The 15,962-nt window shown below is 41.6% G+C and overlaps 1 protein-coding gene across 1 annotated transcript in view; it reads left to right on the plus strand.

Annotated features, from left to right (window-relative positions):
* The window catches only part of LOC118380362 (ras-associated and pleckstrin homology domains-containing protein 1-like), a 218,551-nt gene that overhangs the window by 91,330 nt on the left and 111,259 nt on the right, over window positions 1-15,962 (plus strand). Inside the window, 2 exon segments of the mRNA XM_052511230.1 lie at window positions 11,879-12,110; window positions 12,604-12,985. Coding sequence (XP_052367190.1) covers window positions 11,879-12,110; window positions 12,604-12,985 — 614 coding nt within the window.

A 15,962-nucleotide genomic window follows, 5' to 3' on the forward strand; every position in this document is an offset into this window, starting at 1 on the left:
TCAGGATATTAAACCTCCTCCATGTATATCTCACTAGGTCAGGATATTAAACCTCCTCCATGTATATCTCACTAGGTCAGGATATTAAACCTCCTCCATGTATATCTCACTAGGTCAGGATATTAAACCTCCTCCATGTAAATCTCACTAGGTCAGGGTATTAAACCTCCTCCATGTATATCTCACTAGGTCAGGATATTAAACCTCCATGTATATCTCACTAGGTCAGGATATTAAACCTCCATGTATATCTCACTAGGTCAGGATATTAAACCTCCTCCATGTATATCTCACTAGGTCAGGATATTAAACCTCCATGTATATCTCACTAGATCAGGATATTAAACCTCCTCCATGTATATCTCACTAGGTCAGGCTATTAAACCTCCTCCATGTATATCTCACTAGGTCAGGATATTAAACCTCCATGTATATCTCACTAGGTCAGGGTATTAAACCTCCATGTATATCTCACTAGGTCAGGATATTAAACCTCCTCCATGTATATCTCACTAGGTCAGGATATTAAACCTCCATGTATATCTCACTAGGTCAGGATATTAAACCTCCTCCATGTATATCTCACTAGGTCAGGATATTAAACCTCCTCCATGTATATCTCACTAGGTCAGGATATTAAATCTCCATGTATATCTCACTAGGTCAGGATATTAAACCTCCATGTATATCTCACTAGGTCAGGATATTAAACCTCCTCCATGTATATCTCACTAGGTCAGGATATTAAACCTCCATGTATATCTCACTAGATCAGGATATTAAATCTCCTCCATGTATATCTCACTAGGTCAGGCTATTAAACCTCCTCCATGTATATCTCACTAGGTCAGGATATTAAACATCCTCCATGTATATCTCACTAGGTCAGGATATTAAACCTCCATGTATATCTCACTAGGTCAGGGTATTAAACCTCCTCCATGTATATCTCACTAGGTCAGGATATTAAACCTCCTCCATGTATATCTCACTAGGTCAGGATATTAAACCTCCTCCATGTATATCTCACTAGGTCAGGATATTAAACCTCCATGTATATCTCACTAGGTCAGGATATTAAACCTCCTCCATGTATATCTCACTAGGTCAGGGTATTAAACCTCCATGTATATCTCACTAGGTCAGGATATTAAACCTCCTCCATGTATATCTCACTAGGTCAGGGTATTAAACCTCCATGTATATCTCACTAGGTCAGGATATTAAACCTCCTCCATGTATATCTCACTAGGTCAGGATATTAAACCTCCATGTATATCTCACTAGTACAGGATATTAAACCTCCATGTATATCTCACTAGGTCAGGGTATTAAACCTCCATGTATATCTCACTAGGTCAGGATATTAAACCTCCTACATGTATATCTCACTAGGTCAGGATATTAAACCTCCATGTATATCTCACTAGGTCAGGATATTAAACCTCCATGTATATCTCACTAGGTCAGGATATTAAACATCCATGTATATCTCACTAGGTCAGGATATTAAATCTCCATGTATATCTCACTAGGTCAGGATATTAAACCTCCATGTATATCTCACTAGGTCAGGATATTAAACCTCCTCCATGTATATCTCACTAGGTCAGGATATTAAACCTCCATGTATATCTCACTAGGTCAGGATATTAAACCTCCTCCATGTATATCTCACTAGGTCAGGATATTAAACCTCCTCCATGTATATCTCACTAGGTCAGGATATTAAACCTCCATGTATATCTCACTAGGTCAGGATATTAAACCTCCTCCATGTATATCTCACTAGGTCAGGCTATTAAACCTCCTCCATGTATATCTCACTAGGTCAGGATATTAAACCTCCTCCATGTATATCTCACTAGGTCAGGATATTAATCCTCCTCCATGTATATCTCACTAGGTCAGGATATTAAACCTCCTCCATGTATATCTCACTAGGTCAGGATATTAAACCTCCTCCATGTATATCTCACTAGGTCAGGATATTAAACCTCCTCCATGTATATCTCACTAGGTCAGGATATTAAACCTCCTCCATGTAAATCTCACTAGGTCAGGGTATTAAACCTCCTCCATGTATATCTCACTAGGTCAGGATATTAAACCTCCATGTATATCTCACTAGGTCAGGATATTAAACCTCCATGTATATCTCACTAGGTCAGGATATTAAACCTCCTCCATGTATATCTCACTAGGTCAGGATATTAAACCTCCATGTATATCTCACTAGATCAGGATATTAAACCTCCTCCATGTATATCTCACTAGGTCAGGCTATTAAACCTCCTCCATGTATATCTCACTAGGTCAGGATATTAAACCTCCATGTATATCTCACTAGGTCAGGAAATTAAACCTCCATGTATATCTCACTAGGTCAGGATATTAAACCTCCTCCATGTATATCTCACTAGGTCAGGATATTAAACCTCCATGTATATCTCACTAGATCAGGATATTAAACCTCCTCCATGTATATCTCACTAGGTCAGGCTATTAAACCTCCTCCATGTATATCTCACTAGGTCAGGATATTAAACCTCCATGTATATCTCACTAGGTCAGGATATTAAACCTCCATGTATATCTCACTAGGTCAGGATATTAAACCTCCTCCATGTATATCTCACTAGGTCAGGATATTAAACCTCCATGTATATCTCACTAGATCAGGATATTAAACCTCCTCCATGTATATCTCACTAGGTCAGGCTATTAAACCTCCTCCATGTATATCTCACTAGGTCAGGATATTAAACCTCCATGTATATCTCACTAGGTCAGGGTATTAAACCTCCATGTATATCTCACTAGGTCAGGATATTAAACCTCCTCCATGTATATCTCACTAGGTCAGGATATTAAACCTCCTCCATGTATATCTCACTAGGTCAGGATATTTAAGCCTCCATATATATCTCACTAGGTCAGGATATTAAACCTCCTCCATGTATATCTCACTAGGTCAGGATATTAAACCTCCATGTATATCTCACTAGGTCAGGATATTAAACCTCCTCCATGTATATCTCACTAGGTCAGGGTATTTAAGCCTCCATGTATATCTCACTAGGTCAGGGTATTAAACCTCCATGTATATCTCACTAGGTCAGGATATTAAACCTCCTCCACGTATATCTCACTAGGTCAGGATATTAAACCTCCATGTATATCTCACTAGGTCAGGATATTAAACCTCCTCCATGTATATCTCACTAGGTCAGGATATTAAACCTCCATGTATATCTCACTAGTACAGGATATTAAACCTCCATGTATATCTCACTAGGTCAGGGTATTAAACCTCCATGTATATCTCACTAGGTCAGGATATTAAACCTCCTACATGTATATCTCACTAGGTCAGGATATTAAACCTCCATGTATATCTCACTAGGTCAGGGTATTAAACCTCCATGTATATCTCACTAGGTCAGGATATTAAACCTCATCCATGTATATCTCACTAGGTCAGGATATTAAACCTCATCCATGTATATCTCACTAGGTCAGGATATTAAACCTCCATGTATATCTCACTAGGTCAGGATATTAAACCTCCTCCATGTATATCTCACTAGGTCAGGATATTAAACCTCCATGTATATCTCACTAGGTCAGGATATTAAACCTCCTCCATGTATATCTCACTAGGTCAGGATATTAAACCTCCATGTATATCTCACTAGATCAGGATATTAAACCTCCTCCATGTATATCTCACTAGGTCAGGCTATTAAACCTCCTCCATGTATATCTCACTAGGTCAGGATATTAAACCTCCATGTATATCTCACTAGGTCAGGATATTAAACCTCCATGTATATCTCACTAGGTCAGGATATTAAACCTCCTCCATGTATATCTCACTAGGTCAGGATATTAAACCTCCATGTATATCTCACTAGATCAGGATATTAAACCTCCTCCATGTATATCTCACTAGGTCAGGCTATTAAACCTCCTCCATGTATATCTCACTAGGTCAGGATATTAAACCTCCTCCATGTATATCTCACTAGGTCAGGATATTAAACCTCCATGTATATCTCACTAGGTCAGGATATTAAACCTCCTCCATGTATATCTCACTAGGTCAGGATATTAAACCTCCTCCATGTATATCTCACTAGGTCAGGATATTAAACCTCCTCCATGTATATCTCACTAGGTCAGGATATTAAACCTCCTCCATGTATATCTCACTAGGTCAGGATATTAAACCTCCATGTATATCTCACTAGGTCAGGATATTAAACCTCCTCCATGTATATCTCACTAGGTCAGGGTATTAAACCTCCATGTATATCTCACTAGGTCAGGGTATTAAACCTCCATGTATATCTCACTAGGTCAGGATATTAAACCTCCTCCATGTATATCTCACTAGGTCAGGTATTAAACCTCCATGTATATCTCACTAGGTCAGGATATTAAACCTCCTCCATGTATATCTCACTAGGTCAGGATATTAAACCTCCATGTATATCTCACTAGTACAGGATATTAAACCTCCATGTATATCTCACTAGGTCAGGGTATTAAACCTCCATGTATATCTCACTAGGTCAGGATATTAAACCTCCTACATGTATATCTCACTAGGTCAGGATATTAAACCTCCATGTATATCTCACTAGGTCAGGGTATTAAACCTCCATGTATATCTCACTAGGTCAGGATATTAAACCTCATCCATGTATATCTCACTAGGTCAGGATATTAAACCTCCATGTATATCTCACTAGGTCAGGATATTAAACCTCCATGTATATCTCACTAGGTCAGGATATTAAACCTCCTCCATGTATATCTCACTAGGTCAGGATATTAAACCTCCATGTATATCTCACTAGGTCAGGATATTAAACCTCCATGTATATCTCACTAGGTCAGGATATTAAACCTCCTCCATGTATATCTCACTAGGTCAGGGTATTAAACCTCCATGTATATCTCACTAGGTCAGGATATTAAACCTCCATGTATATCTCACTAGGTCAGGGTATTAAACCTCCATGTATATCTCACTAGGTCAGGATATTAAACCTTCTCCATGTATATCTCACTAGGTCAGGATATTAAACCTCCTCCATGTATATCTCACTAGGTCAGGATATTAAACCTCCTCCATGTATATCTCACTAGGTCAGGATATTAAACCTCCATGTATATCTCACTAGGTCAGGGTATTAAACCTCCTCCATGTATATCTCACTAGGTCAGGTAATTAAACCTCCATGTATATCTCACTAGGTCAGGGTATTAAACCTCCTCCATGTATATCTCACTAGGTCAGGATATTAAACCTCCTCCATGTATATCTCACTAGGTCAGGATATTAAACCTCCATGTATATCTCACTAGGTCAGGATATTAAACCTCCTCCATGTATATCTCACTAAGTCAGGATATTAAACCTCCATGTATATCTCACTAGGTCAGGATATTAAACCTCCATGTATATCTCACTAGGTCAGGATATTAAACCTCCTCCATGTATATCTCACTAGGTCAGGGTATTAAACCTCCATGTATATCTCACTAGGTCAGGATATTAAACCTCCTCCATGTATATCTCACTAGGTCAGGGTATTAAACCTCCATGTATATCTCACTAGGTCAGGATATTGAACCTCCTCCATGTATATCTCACTAGGTCAGGATATTGAACCTCCTCCATGTATATCTCACTAGGTCAGGGTATTAAACCTCCATGTATATCTCACTAGGTCAGGATATTGAACCTCCTCCATGTATATCTCACTAGGTCAGGATATTAAACCTCCATGTATATCTCACTAGGTCAGGATATTAAACCTCCATGTATATCTCACTAGGTCAGGGTATTAAACCTCCTCCATGTATATCTCACTAGGTCAGGATATTAAACCTCCTCCATGTATATCTCACTAGTACAGGATATTAAACCTCCATGTATATCTCACTAGGTCAGGTATTAAACCTCCTCCATGTATATCTCACTAGGTCAGGGTATTAAACCTCCTCCATGTATATCTCACTAGGTCAGGATATTAAACCTCCTCCATGTATATCTCACTAGGTCAGGATATTAAACCTCCATGTATATCTCACTAGGTCAGGATATTAAACCTCCTCCATGTATATCTCACTAGGTCAGGATATTAAACCTCCTCCATGTATATCTCACTAGGTCAGGATATTAAACCTCCTCCATGTATATCTCACTAGGTCAGGATATTAAACCTCCATGTATATCTCACTAGGTCAGGATATTAAACCTCCTCCATGTATATCTCACTAGGTCAGGATATTAAACCTCCTCCATGTATATCTCACTAGGTCAGGATATTAAACCTCCATGTATATCTCACTAGGTCAGGATATTAAACCTCCTCCATGTATATCTCACTAGGTCAGGATATTAAACCTCCTCCATGTATATCTCACTAGGTCAGGATATTAAACCTCCTCCATGTATATCTCACTAGGTCAGGATATTAAACCTCCTCCATGTATATCTCACTAGGTCAGGATATTAAACCTCCTCCATGTATATCTCACTAGGTCAGGATATTAAACCTCCTCCATGTATATCTCACTAGGTCAGGATATTAAACCTCCATGTATATCTCACTAGATCAGGATATTAAACCTCCTCCATGTATATCTCACTAGGTCAGGATATTAAACCTCCTCCATGTATATCTCACTAGGTCAGGATATTAAACCTCCATGTATATCTCACTAGGTCAGGATATTAATCCTCCTCCATGTATATCTCACTAGGTCAGGATATTAAACCTCCTCCATGTATATCTCACTAGGTCAGGATATTAAACCTCCTCCATGTATATCTCACTAGGTCAGGATATTAAACCTCCTCCATGTATATCTCACTAGGTCAGGATATTAAACCTCCTCCATGTAAATCTCACTAGGTCAGGGTATTAAACCTCCTCCATGTATATCTCACTAGGTCAGGATATTAAACCTCCATGTATATCTCACTAGGTCAGGATATTAAACCTCCATGTATATCTCACTAGGTCAGGATATTAAACCTCCTCCATGTATATCTCACTAGGTCAGGATATTAAACCTCCATGTATATCTCACTAGATCAGGATATTAAACCTCCTCCATGTATATCTCACTAGGTCAGGCTATTAAACCTCCTCCATGTATATCTCACTAGGTCAGGATATTAAACCTCCTCCATGTATATCTCACTAGGTCAGGATATTAATCCTCCTCCATGTATATCTCACTAGGTCAGGATATTAAACCTCCTCCATGTATATCTCACTAGGTCAGGATATTAAACCTCCTCCATGTATATCTCACTAGGTCAGGATATTAAACCTCCATGTATATCTCACTAGGTCAGGATATTAAACCTCCTCCATGTATATCTCACTAGGTCAGGATATTAAACCTCCATGTATATCTCACTAGATCAGGATATTAAACCTCCTCCATGTATATCTCACTAGGTCAGGCTATTAAACCTCCTCCATGTATATCTCACTAGGTCAGGATATTAAACCTCCTCCATGTATATCTCACTAGGTCAGGATATTAAACCTCCATGTATATCTCACTAGGTCAGGGTATTAAACCTCCTCCATGTATATCTCACTAGGTCAGGATATTAAACCTCCTCCATGTATATCTCACTAGGTCAGGATATTAAACCTCCTCCATGTATATCTCACTAGGTCAGGATATTAAACCTCCTCCATGTATATCTCACTAGGTCAGGATATTAAACCTCCATGTATATCTCACTAGGTCAGGATATTAAACCTCCTCCATGTATATCTCACTAGGTCAGGTATTAAACCTCCATGTATATCTCACTAGGTCAGGGTATTAAACCTCCATGTATATCTCACTAGGTCAGGATATTAAACCTCCTCCATGTATATCTCACTAGGTCAGGGTATTAAACCTCCATGTATATCTCACTAGGTCAGGATATTAAACCTCCTCCATGTATATCTCACTAGGTCAGGATATTAAACCTCCATGTATATCTCACTAGGTCAGGATATTAAACCTCCTCCATGTATATCTCACTAGTACAGGATATTAAACCTCCATGTATATCTCACTAGGTCAGGGTATTAAACCTCCTCCATGTATATCTCACTAGGTCAGGATATTAAACCTCCTCCATGTATATCTCACTAGTACAGGATATTAAACCTCCATGTATATCTCACTAGGTCAGGGTATTAAACCTCCTCCATGTATATCTCACTAGTACAGGATATTAAACCTCCATGTATATCTCACTAGGTCAGGGTATTAAACCTCCTCCATGTATATCTCACTAGGTCAGGATATTAAACCTCCTCCATGTATATCTCACTAGTACAGGATATTAAACCTCCATGTATATCTCACTAGGTCAGGGTATTAAACCTCCTCCATGTATATCTCACTAGGTCAGGGTATTAAACCTCCATGTATATCTCACTAGGTCAGGATATTAAACCTCCTCCATGTATATCTCACTAGGTCAGGTATTAAACCTCCTCCATGTATATCTCACTAGGTCAGGGTATTAAACCTCCTCCATGTATATCTCACTAGGTCAGGATATTAAACCTCCATGTATATCTCACTAGGTCAGGATATTAAACCTCCTCCATGTATATCTCACTAGGTCAGGATATTAAACCTCCATGTATATCTCACTAGGTCAGGATATTAAACCTCCTCCATGTATATCTCACTAGGTCAGGATATTAAACCTCCTCCATGTATATCTCACTAGGTCAGGATATTAAACCTCCTCCATGTATATCTCACTAGGTCAGGATATTAAACCTCCATGTATATCTCACTAGGTCAGGATATTAAACCTCCATGTATATCTCACTAGGTCAGGGTATTAAACCTCCTCCATGTATATCTCACTAGGTCAGGATATTAAACCTCCTCCATGTATATCTCACTAGGTCAGGATATTAAACCTCCATGTATATCTCACTAGGTCAGGATATTAAACCTCCTCCATGTATATATCACTAGGTCAGGATATTAAACCTCCTCCATGTATATCTCACTAGGTCAGGATATTAAACCTCCTCCATGTATATCTCACTAGGTCAGGATATTAAACCTCCTCCATGTATATCTCACTAGGTCAGGATATTAAACCTCCTCCATGTATATCTCACTAGGTCAGGATATTAAACCTCCTCCATGTATATATCACTAGGTCAGGATATTAAACCTCCATGTATATCTCACTAGATCAGGATATTAAACCTCCTCCATGTATATCTCACTAGGTCAGGCTATTAAACCTCCTCCATGTATATCTCACTAGGTCAGGATATTAAACCTCCTCCATGTATATCTCACTAGGTCAGGATATTAATCCTCCTCCATGTATATCTCACTAGGTCAGGATATTAAACCTCCTCCATGTATATCTCACTAGGTCAGGATATTAAACCTCCTCCATGTATATCTCACTAGGTCAGGATATTAAACCTCCTCCATGTATATCTCACTAGGTCAGGGTATTAAACCTCCTCCATGTATATCTCACGAGGTCAGGATATTAAACCTCCTCCATGTATATCTCACTAGGTCAGGATATTAAACCTCCATGTATATCTCACTAGGTCAGGATATTAAACCTCCATGTATATCTCACTAGGTCAGGATATTAAACCTCCTCCATGTATATCTCACTAGGTCAGGGTATTAAACCTCCATGTATATCTCACTAGGTCAGGATATTAAACCTCCATGTATATCTCACTAGGTCAGGATATTAAACCTCCTCCATGTATATCTCACTAGGTCAGGATATTAAACCTCCATGTATATCTCACTAGGTCAGGATATTAAACCTCCTCCATGTATATCTCACTAGGTCAGGGTATTAAACCTCCTCCATGTATATCTCACTAGGTCAGGATATTAAACCTCCATGTATATCTCACTAGGTCAGGGTATTAAACCTCCTCCATGTATATCTCACTAGGTCAGGATATTAAACCTCCTCCATGTATATCTCACTAGGTCAGGATATTAAACCTCCTCCATGTATATCTCACTAGGTCAGGATATTAAACCTCCTCCATGTATATCTCACTAGGTCAGGGTATTAAACCTCCTCCATGTATATCTCACTAGGTCAGGATATTAAACCTCCTCCATGTATATCTCACTAGGTCAGGATATTAAACCTCCATGTATATCTCACTAGGTCAGGATATTAAACCTCCTCCATGTATATCTCACTAGGTCAGGATATTAAACCTCCTCCATGTATATCTCACTAGGTCAGGATATTAAACCTCCTCCATGTATATCTCACTAGGTCAGGATATTAAACCTCCATGTATATCTCACTAGGTCAGGATATTAAACCTCCTCCATGTATATCTCACTAGGTCAGGATATTAAACCTCCTCCATGTATATCTCACTAGGTCAGGATATTAAACCTCCTCCATGTATATCTCACTAGGTCAGGATATTAAACCTCCTCCATGTATATCTCACTAGGTCAGGATATTAAACCTCCTCCATGTATATCTCACTAGGTCAGGGTATTAAACCTCCACCATGTATATCTCACTAGGTCAGGATATTAAACCTCCTCCATGTACAGTGCCATGCGAAAGTATTCGGCCCCCTTGAACTTTGCGACCTTTTGCCACATTTCAGGCTTCAAACATAAAGATATAAAACTGTATTTTTTTTGTGAAGAATCAACAACAAGTGGGACACAATCATGAAGTGGAACGACATTTATTGGATATTTCAAACTTTTTTAACAAATCAAAAACTGAAAAATTGGGCGGCGCACAATTGGCCCAGCATCATCCGGGTTTGGCCGGGGTAGGCCGTCATTGTAAATAAGAATTTGTTCTTAACTGACTTGACTACTTCAATAAAGGTAAATACATGTAAAAAGATTGGCTCGGAGTGATGGAATTTGGCACACATGCTCAGGGATGTCAGTCTAGCTGACCTGTTGAGTATGTTTGTTTGCTAACACGGTGGCGCTGTTGGACAGGAAAAACAATTATCGCAAGCTCATTGGCTTATAGCAGCCATATTGTTTTGCGCTAGAATCTTGGGAAAATATTTATTTTGAAGATGTGCATCCCAAGATTCTTTTGGAGAAAAAAGGCATTTAAAATAGGCAAAATTATTTAAAATGGTCCAAAATACATCAAAAGCATATTTGTTCTGTTTGATTTTGAGTTCTGATATTTGGCAAGTGTGGTAAAGAGTACAGAAGTAGCTCATCCTAAGGAAATGTGTACAATTTGTCCTGGTGGTGGTGCTATGGTTCCAAAGCTTGAACCCCGACATGGCTGCTCGCAGCTATATTTGTAGTTTTTGTTGTTTATGTTGTTGTTCATGATGTTGTTTATGTTGTTGTTTATGTTGTTGTTTATGTTGTTGTTTATGCTGTTGTTTATGCTGTTGTTTATGTTGTTGTTTATGTTGTTAATGCTGTTGTTTATGTTGTTGTTTATGTTGTTGTTTATGCTGTTGTTAATGCTGTTGTTTATGTTGTTGTTTATGTTGTTGTTTATGTTGTTGTTTATGTTGTTTATGTTGTTGTTAATGCTGTTGTTTATGCTGTTGTTTTGTTTATGCTGTTGTTTATGTTGTTGTTTATGTTGTTTATGTTGTTGTTTATGCTGTTGTTGTTTTGCTGTTTGTTTATGCTGTTGTTTATGTTGTTGTTTATGTTGTTGTTTATGTTGTTGTTTATGTTGTTTATGTTGTTGTTTATGCTGTTGTTTATGTTGTTGTTTATGTTGTTGTTTATGCTGTTGTTTATGTTGTTGTTTATGTTGTTGTTTATGTTGTTGTTTATGTTGTTTATGTTCTTCTTCCAGAGGCTTTGAACAAGGGTGGAGAAGGTGTAGACCTGGATTCCCTGATGGCAGACCTGTGTTCCATAGAGCAGGAGCTCAGCACCATCGGCAAGCCCAATAGTGGCAAGAACAGGCTGGGTGTGCCAGGCGATGCCAAGCTGCGGCAGAAACCCCCCGCGGGCCGTGGCACCAAGGGGCATGGTGGAGCGGGGGGCAGTGGCACCTCCAGCAGTGGGGGCAGTGCCTCTAGTAGGTAAGGTCACTGAACTGGATATTTATTTTTATTTTTTTATTTCACCTTTATTTAACCAGGTAGGCAAGTTGAGAACAAGTTCTCATTTACAATTGCGACCTGGCCAAGATAAAGCAAAGCAGTTCGACAGATACAACGACACAGAGTTACACATGGAGTAAAACAAACATACAGTCAATAATACAGTATAAACAAGTCTATATACGATGTGAGCAAATGAGGTGAGAAGGGAGGTAAAGGCAAAAAAGGCCATGGTGGCAAAGTAAATACAATATAGCACTGTAGATATATTTATGTTGTTTACGTCTTTGGTGTCACTGTTGTGTTGTGCTATTTATGTGTTCTATTTATTGATTATTTTTCAATTTAGCAAATGTATTGATTGATCTCCGATCAGGCTTAGTTTTTTTATTGTCCTGTACAGTGTCTGTATTTATTTTTCTGCTGTGTTTGACCTGAGATAAAGTAAAGTACCTCTCGATGTATCTACCAGTACCCGGGCCTCGCCAGCCTCCACGGTGGCAGCTCGCCGTCCCTCCAACCTGGATGACATCACGGCCCAGCTGGAGCAGGCGTCTCTCAGTATGGACGAGGCTGGCAGACAGAGCTCCCACTCCCTGGCTAGTGGCTCCACCTCCTCCTCCTCCACCATGCGGAGGCCCGCCTCCCATCACCACACCCACCGCAGGACAGGCTCCGTGGGGACGGTCAGCGAACACGCGGTCCGCTCCATCTCCCAGTCCTCGTGGTCGTCGGTGAACTCTGCGTCGGCCAGCAGCATGGATTCCCTGGATAGTTATCTCCGGCCCTCGGAGCAGGACGGGGCAACGCCCACCCCACAGGGGTCCAATCAGGGCCCCCCGGGCGGTACAGAGGTAGGCTACCTCTCGAAACACACACCCACACCACAGGGGTCCAATCAGGGCCCCCCGGGCGGTACAGAGGTAGGCTACCTCTCAAAACACACACCCACACCACAGGGGTCCAATCAGGGCCCCCCGGGCGGTACAGAGGTAGGCTACCTCTCGAAACACACACCCACACCACAGGGGTCCAATCAGGGCCCCCCGGGCGGTACAGAGGTAGGCTACCTCTCGAAACACACACCCACACCACAGGGGTCCAATCAGGGCCCCCCGGGCGGTACAGAGGTAGGCTACCTCTCGAAACACACACCCACACCACAGGGGTCCAATCAGGGCCCCCCGGGCGGTACAGAGGTAGGCTACCTCTCGAAACACACACCCACACCACAGGGGTCCAATCAGGGCCCCCGGGCGGTACAGAGGTAGGCTACCTCTCGAAACACACACCCACACCACAGGGGTCCAATCAGGCCCCCGGGCGGTACAGAGGTAGGCTACCTCTCGAAACACACACCCACACCACAGGGGTCCAATCAGGGCCCCGGGCGGTACAGAGGTAGGCTACCTCTCGAAACACACACCCACACCACAGGGGTCCAATCAGGGCCCCCCGGGCGGTACAGAGGTAGGCTACCTCTCGAAACACACACCCACACCACAGGGGTCCAATCAGGGCCCCCCGGGCGGTACAGAGGTAGGCTACCTCTCGAAACACACACCCACACCACAGGGGTCCAATCAGGGCCCCCCGGGCGGTACAGAGGTAGGCTACCTCTCGATACACACACAAATACACACACGAATACATGCACTGTTCAACCTTCACTACATTCCTCTACAGCGATTCAGACTGTACCAACTGATCGGCTGAACCGGGTTTTGAAGTTTTGAAGGTGGAGAGAGAGAGAAAGAGATGGTTTGTTAGTGTAGGTGGAGAGAGGGAGAGAGGGATGGTTTGTTAGGGTAGGTAGGTAGGTGGAGAGGGGGAGAGGGGAGAGGGAGAGAGGGGGAGAGGGGGAGAGAGAGAGAGCACCAGATGTGCAGATTAAACAGAGGGAGGTCACAGACAGATTTGCTTTGAAGCAGACAGACAGACAGACAGACAGACAGACAGACAGACAGACAGACAGACAGACAGACTTGCTGAGGGACAGAGGATGGAGGGAGGCAGAGTAGGGAGAGAGAATGCTTCCCAATTGGAACCGTATTACCAACATAGTCCACTACATTTGACTAGGGCCTGTTAGAGCTCTGGTCACATGCAGTTGACTATATAAGGAATAGGGTGCTATTTGGCACCCGAAGAGCGAGAGAGAGCTCTGCAGTAACCCTGGTGTAAAGCTGCTTGCTGGTTTAGTTCTCCTAACGTTCAGGGATCAACGGTTAGTTTAGCTGTTCCTGTATTAGTGATGATGGGGTGGTTTATAATGTATTGGCACCAGAGATGACTGTAATCGCTAGTAATCTGACCATTTAATACTGCATCTTTAATGACACGTAAGTCATTGTATTAAATAATAAATCAACATGTTCCAGATGACAGCCTTGGGTCCTGGTCAACAGTAATCAAATCAAATCAAATCAGGGAATAGGGTGTCATCAGCTGGTCTCAAAGTGCTGTACAGAAACAGTAAAACCCTAAATAGCAAACAATGCAGGTGTCATAGGGTCCTAGAAAGGTCAAAACCTAGGAAGTAGAGGAACTATATGGGGTGGAGTCCTCTTCTGGTGTCATAGGGTGACCAAGATGTCAAATGTTCATAAATAGTGTAAGGCAGAACAGTTGAAATAGCAGCAGAATCAGGTGGTGTCATCAGGGTCCTGGTCAACAGTAGTGAAACTGGAGCAGGAGCATGGCCAGGTGGACTGGGGACAGTCATAGGGTCCTCATGTCAGGTAGTCCTGGGACATAGGGAATAGGGTGTCAGGTCCTCCGAGAGAGAGAAAGAAAGAGAGAAAGAGAATTAGAGAACGCACACTTAGATTCACACAGGGAATAGGACAGGAGGTGTCAGATATAACCTGAGTAGTGACACATAAACTATGCAGCATAAATACTGGAGGCTGAGACAGGAGGGTCTAAAGTGGTCAGAGGACACTATATAGGGCCAAATAGGAAGGATATAACCCCACCCACTTTGCCAAAGCACATCCCCACAAAGTAGTGCACTATATAGGGAATAGGGTGTCATAGGGTCCTGGTCAACAGTAGTGCACTATATAGGGAATAGGGTGCCATAGGGTCCTGGTCAACAGTAGTGCACTATATAGGGAATAGGGTGTCATAGGGTCCTGGTCAACAGTAGTGTACTATATAGGGAATAGGGTGTCATAGGGTCCTGGTCAACAGTAGTGTACTATATAGGGAATAGGGTGTCATAGGGCTCTGGTCAACAGTAGTGCACTATATAGGGAATAGGGTGTCATAGGGTCCTGGTCAACAGTAGTGCACTATATAGGGAATAGGGTGTCATAGGGTCCTGGTCAACAGTAGTGCACTATATAGGGAATAGGGTGTCATAGGGTCCTGGTCAAAGTAGTGCACTATATAGGGTGTGTCATAGGGCCTGGTCAACAGTAGTGCACTATATAGGGAATAGGGTTCCATAGGGCTCTGGTCTAAAGTAGTGCACTATATAGGGAATAGGGTGTCATAGGGCTCTGGTCAACAGTAGTCCACTATATAGGGAATAGGGTTCCATAGGGCTCTGGTCTAAAGTAGTGCACTATATAGGGAATAGGGTGCCATAGGGCTCTGGTCAAAGTAGTCCACTATATAGGGAATAGGGTGCCATAGGGCTCTGGTCTAAAGTAGTCCACTATATAGGGAATAGGGTGCCATAGGGCTCTGGTCTAAAGTAGTCCACTATATAGGGAATAGGGTGCCATAGGGCTCTGGTCTAAAGTAGTCCACTATATAGGGAATAGGGTGTCATAGGGCTCTGGTCTAAAGTAGTCCACTATATAGGGAATAGGGTGCCATAGG

This window comes from Oncorhynchus keta, unplaced genomic scaffold (genome assembly GCF_023373465.1).
Source record: "Oncorhynchus keta strain PuntledgeMale-10-30-2019 unplaced genomic scaffold, Oket_V2 Un_contig_650_pilon_pilon, whole genome shotgun sequence".
Lineage (NCBI taxonomy): Eukaryota > Metazoa > Chordata > Actinopteri > Salmoniformes > Salmonidae > Oncorhynchus > Oncorhynchus keta.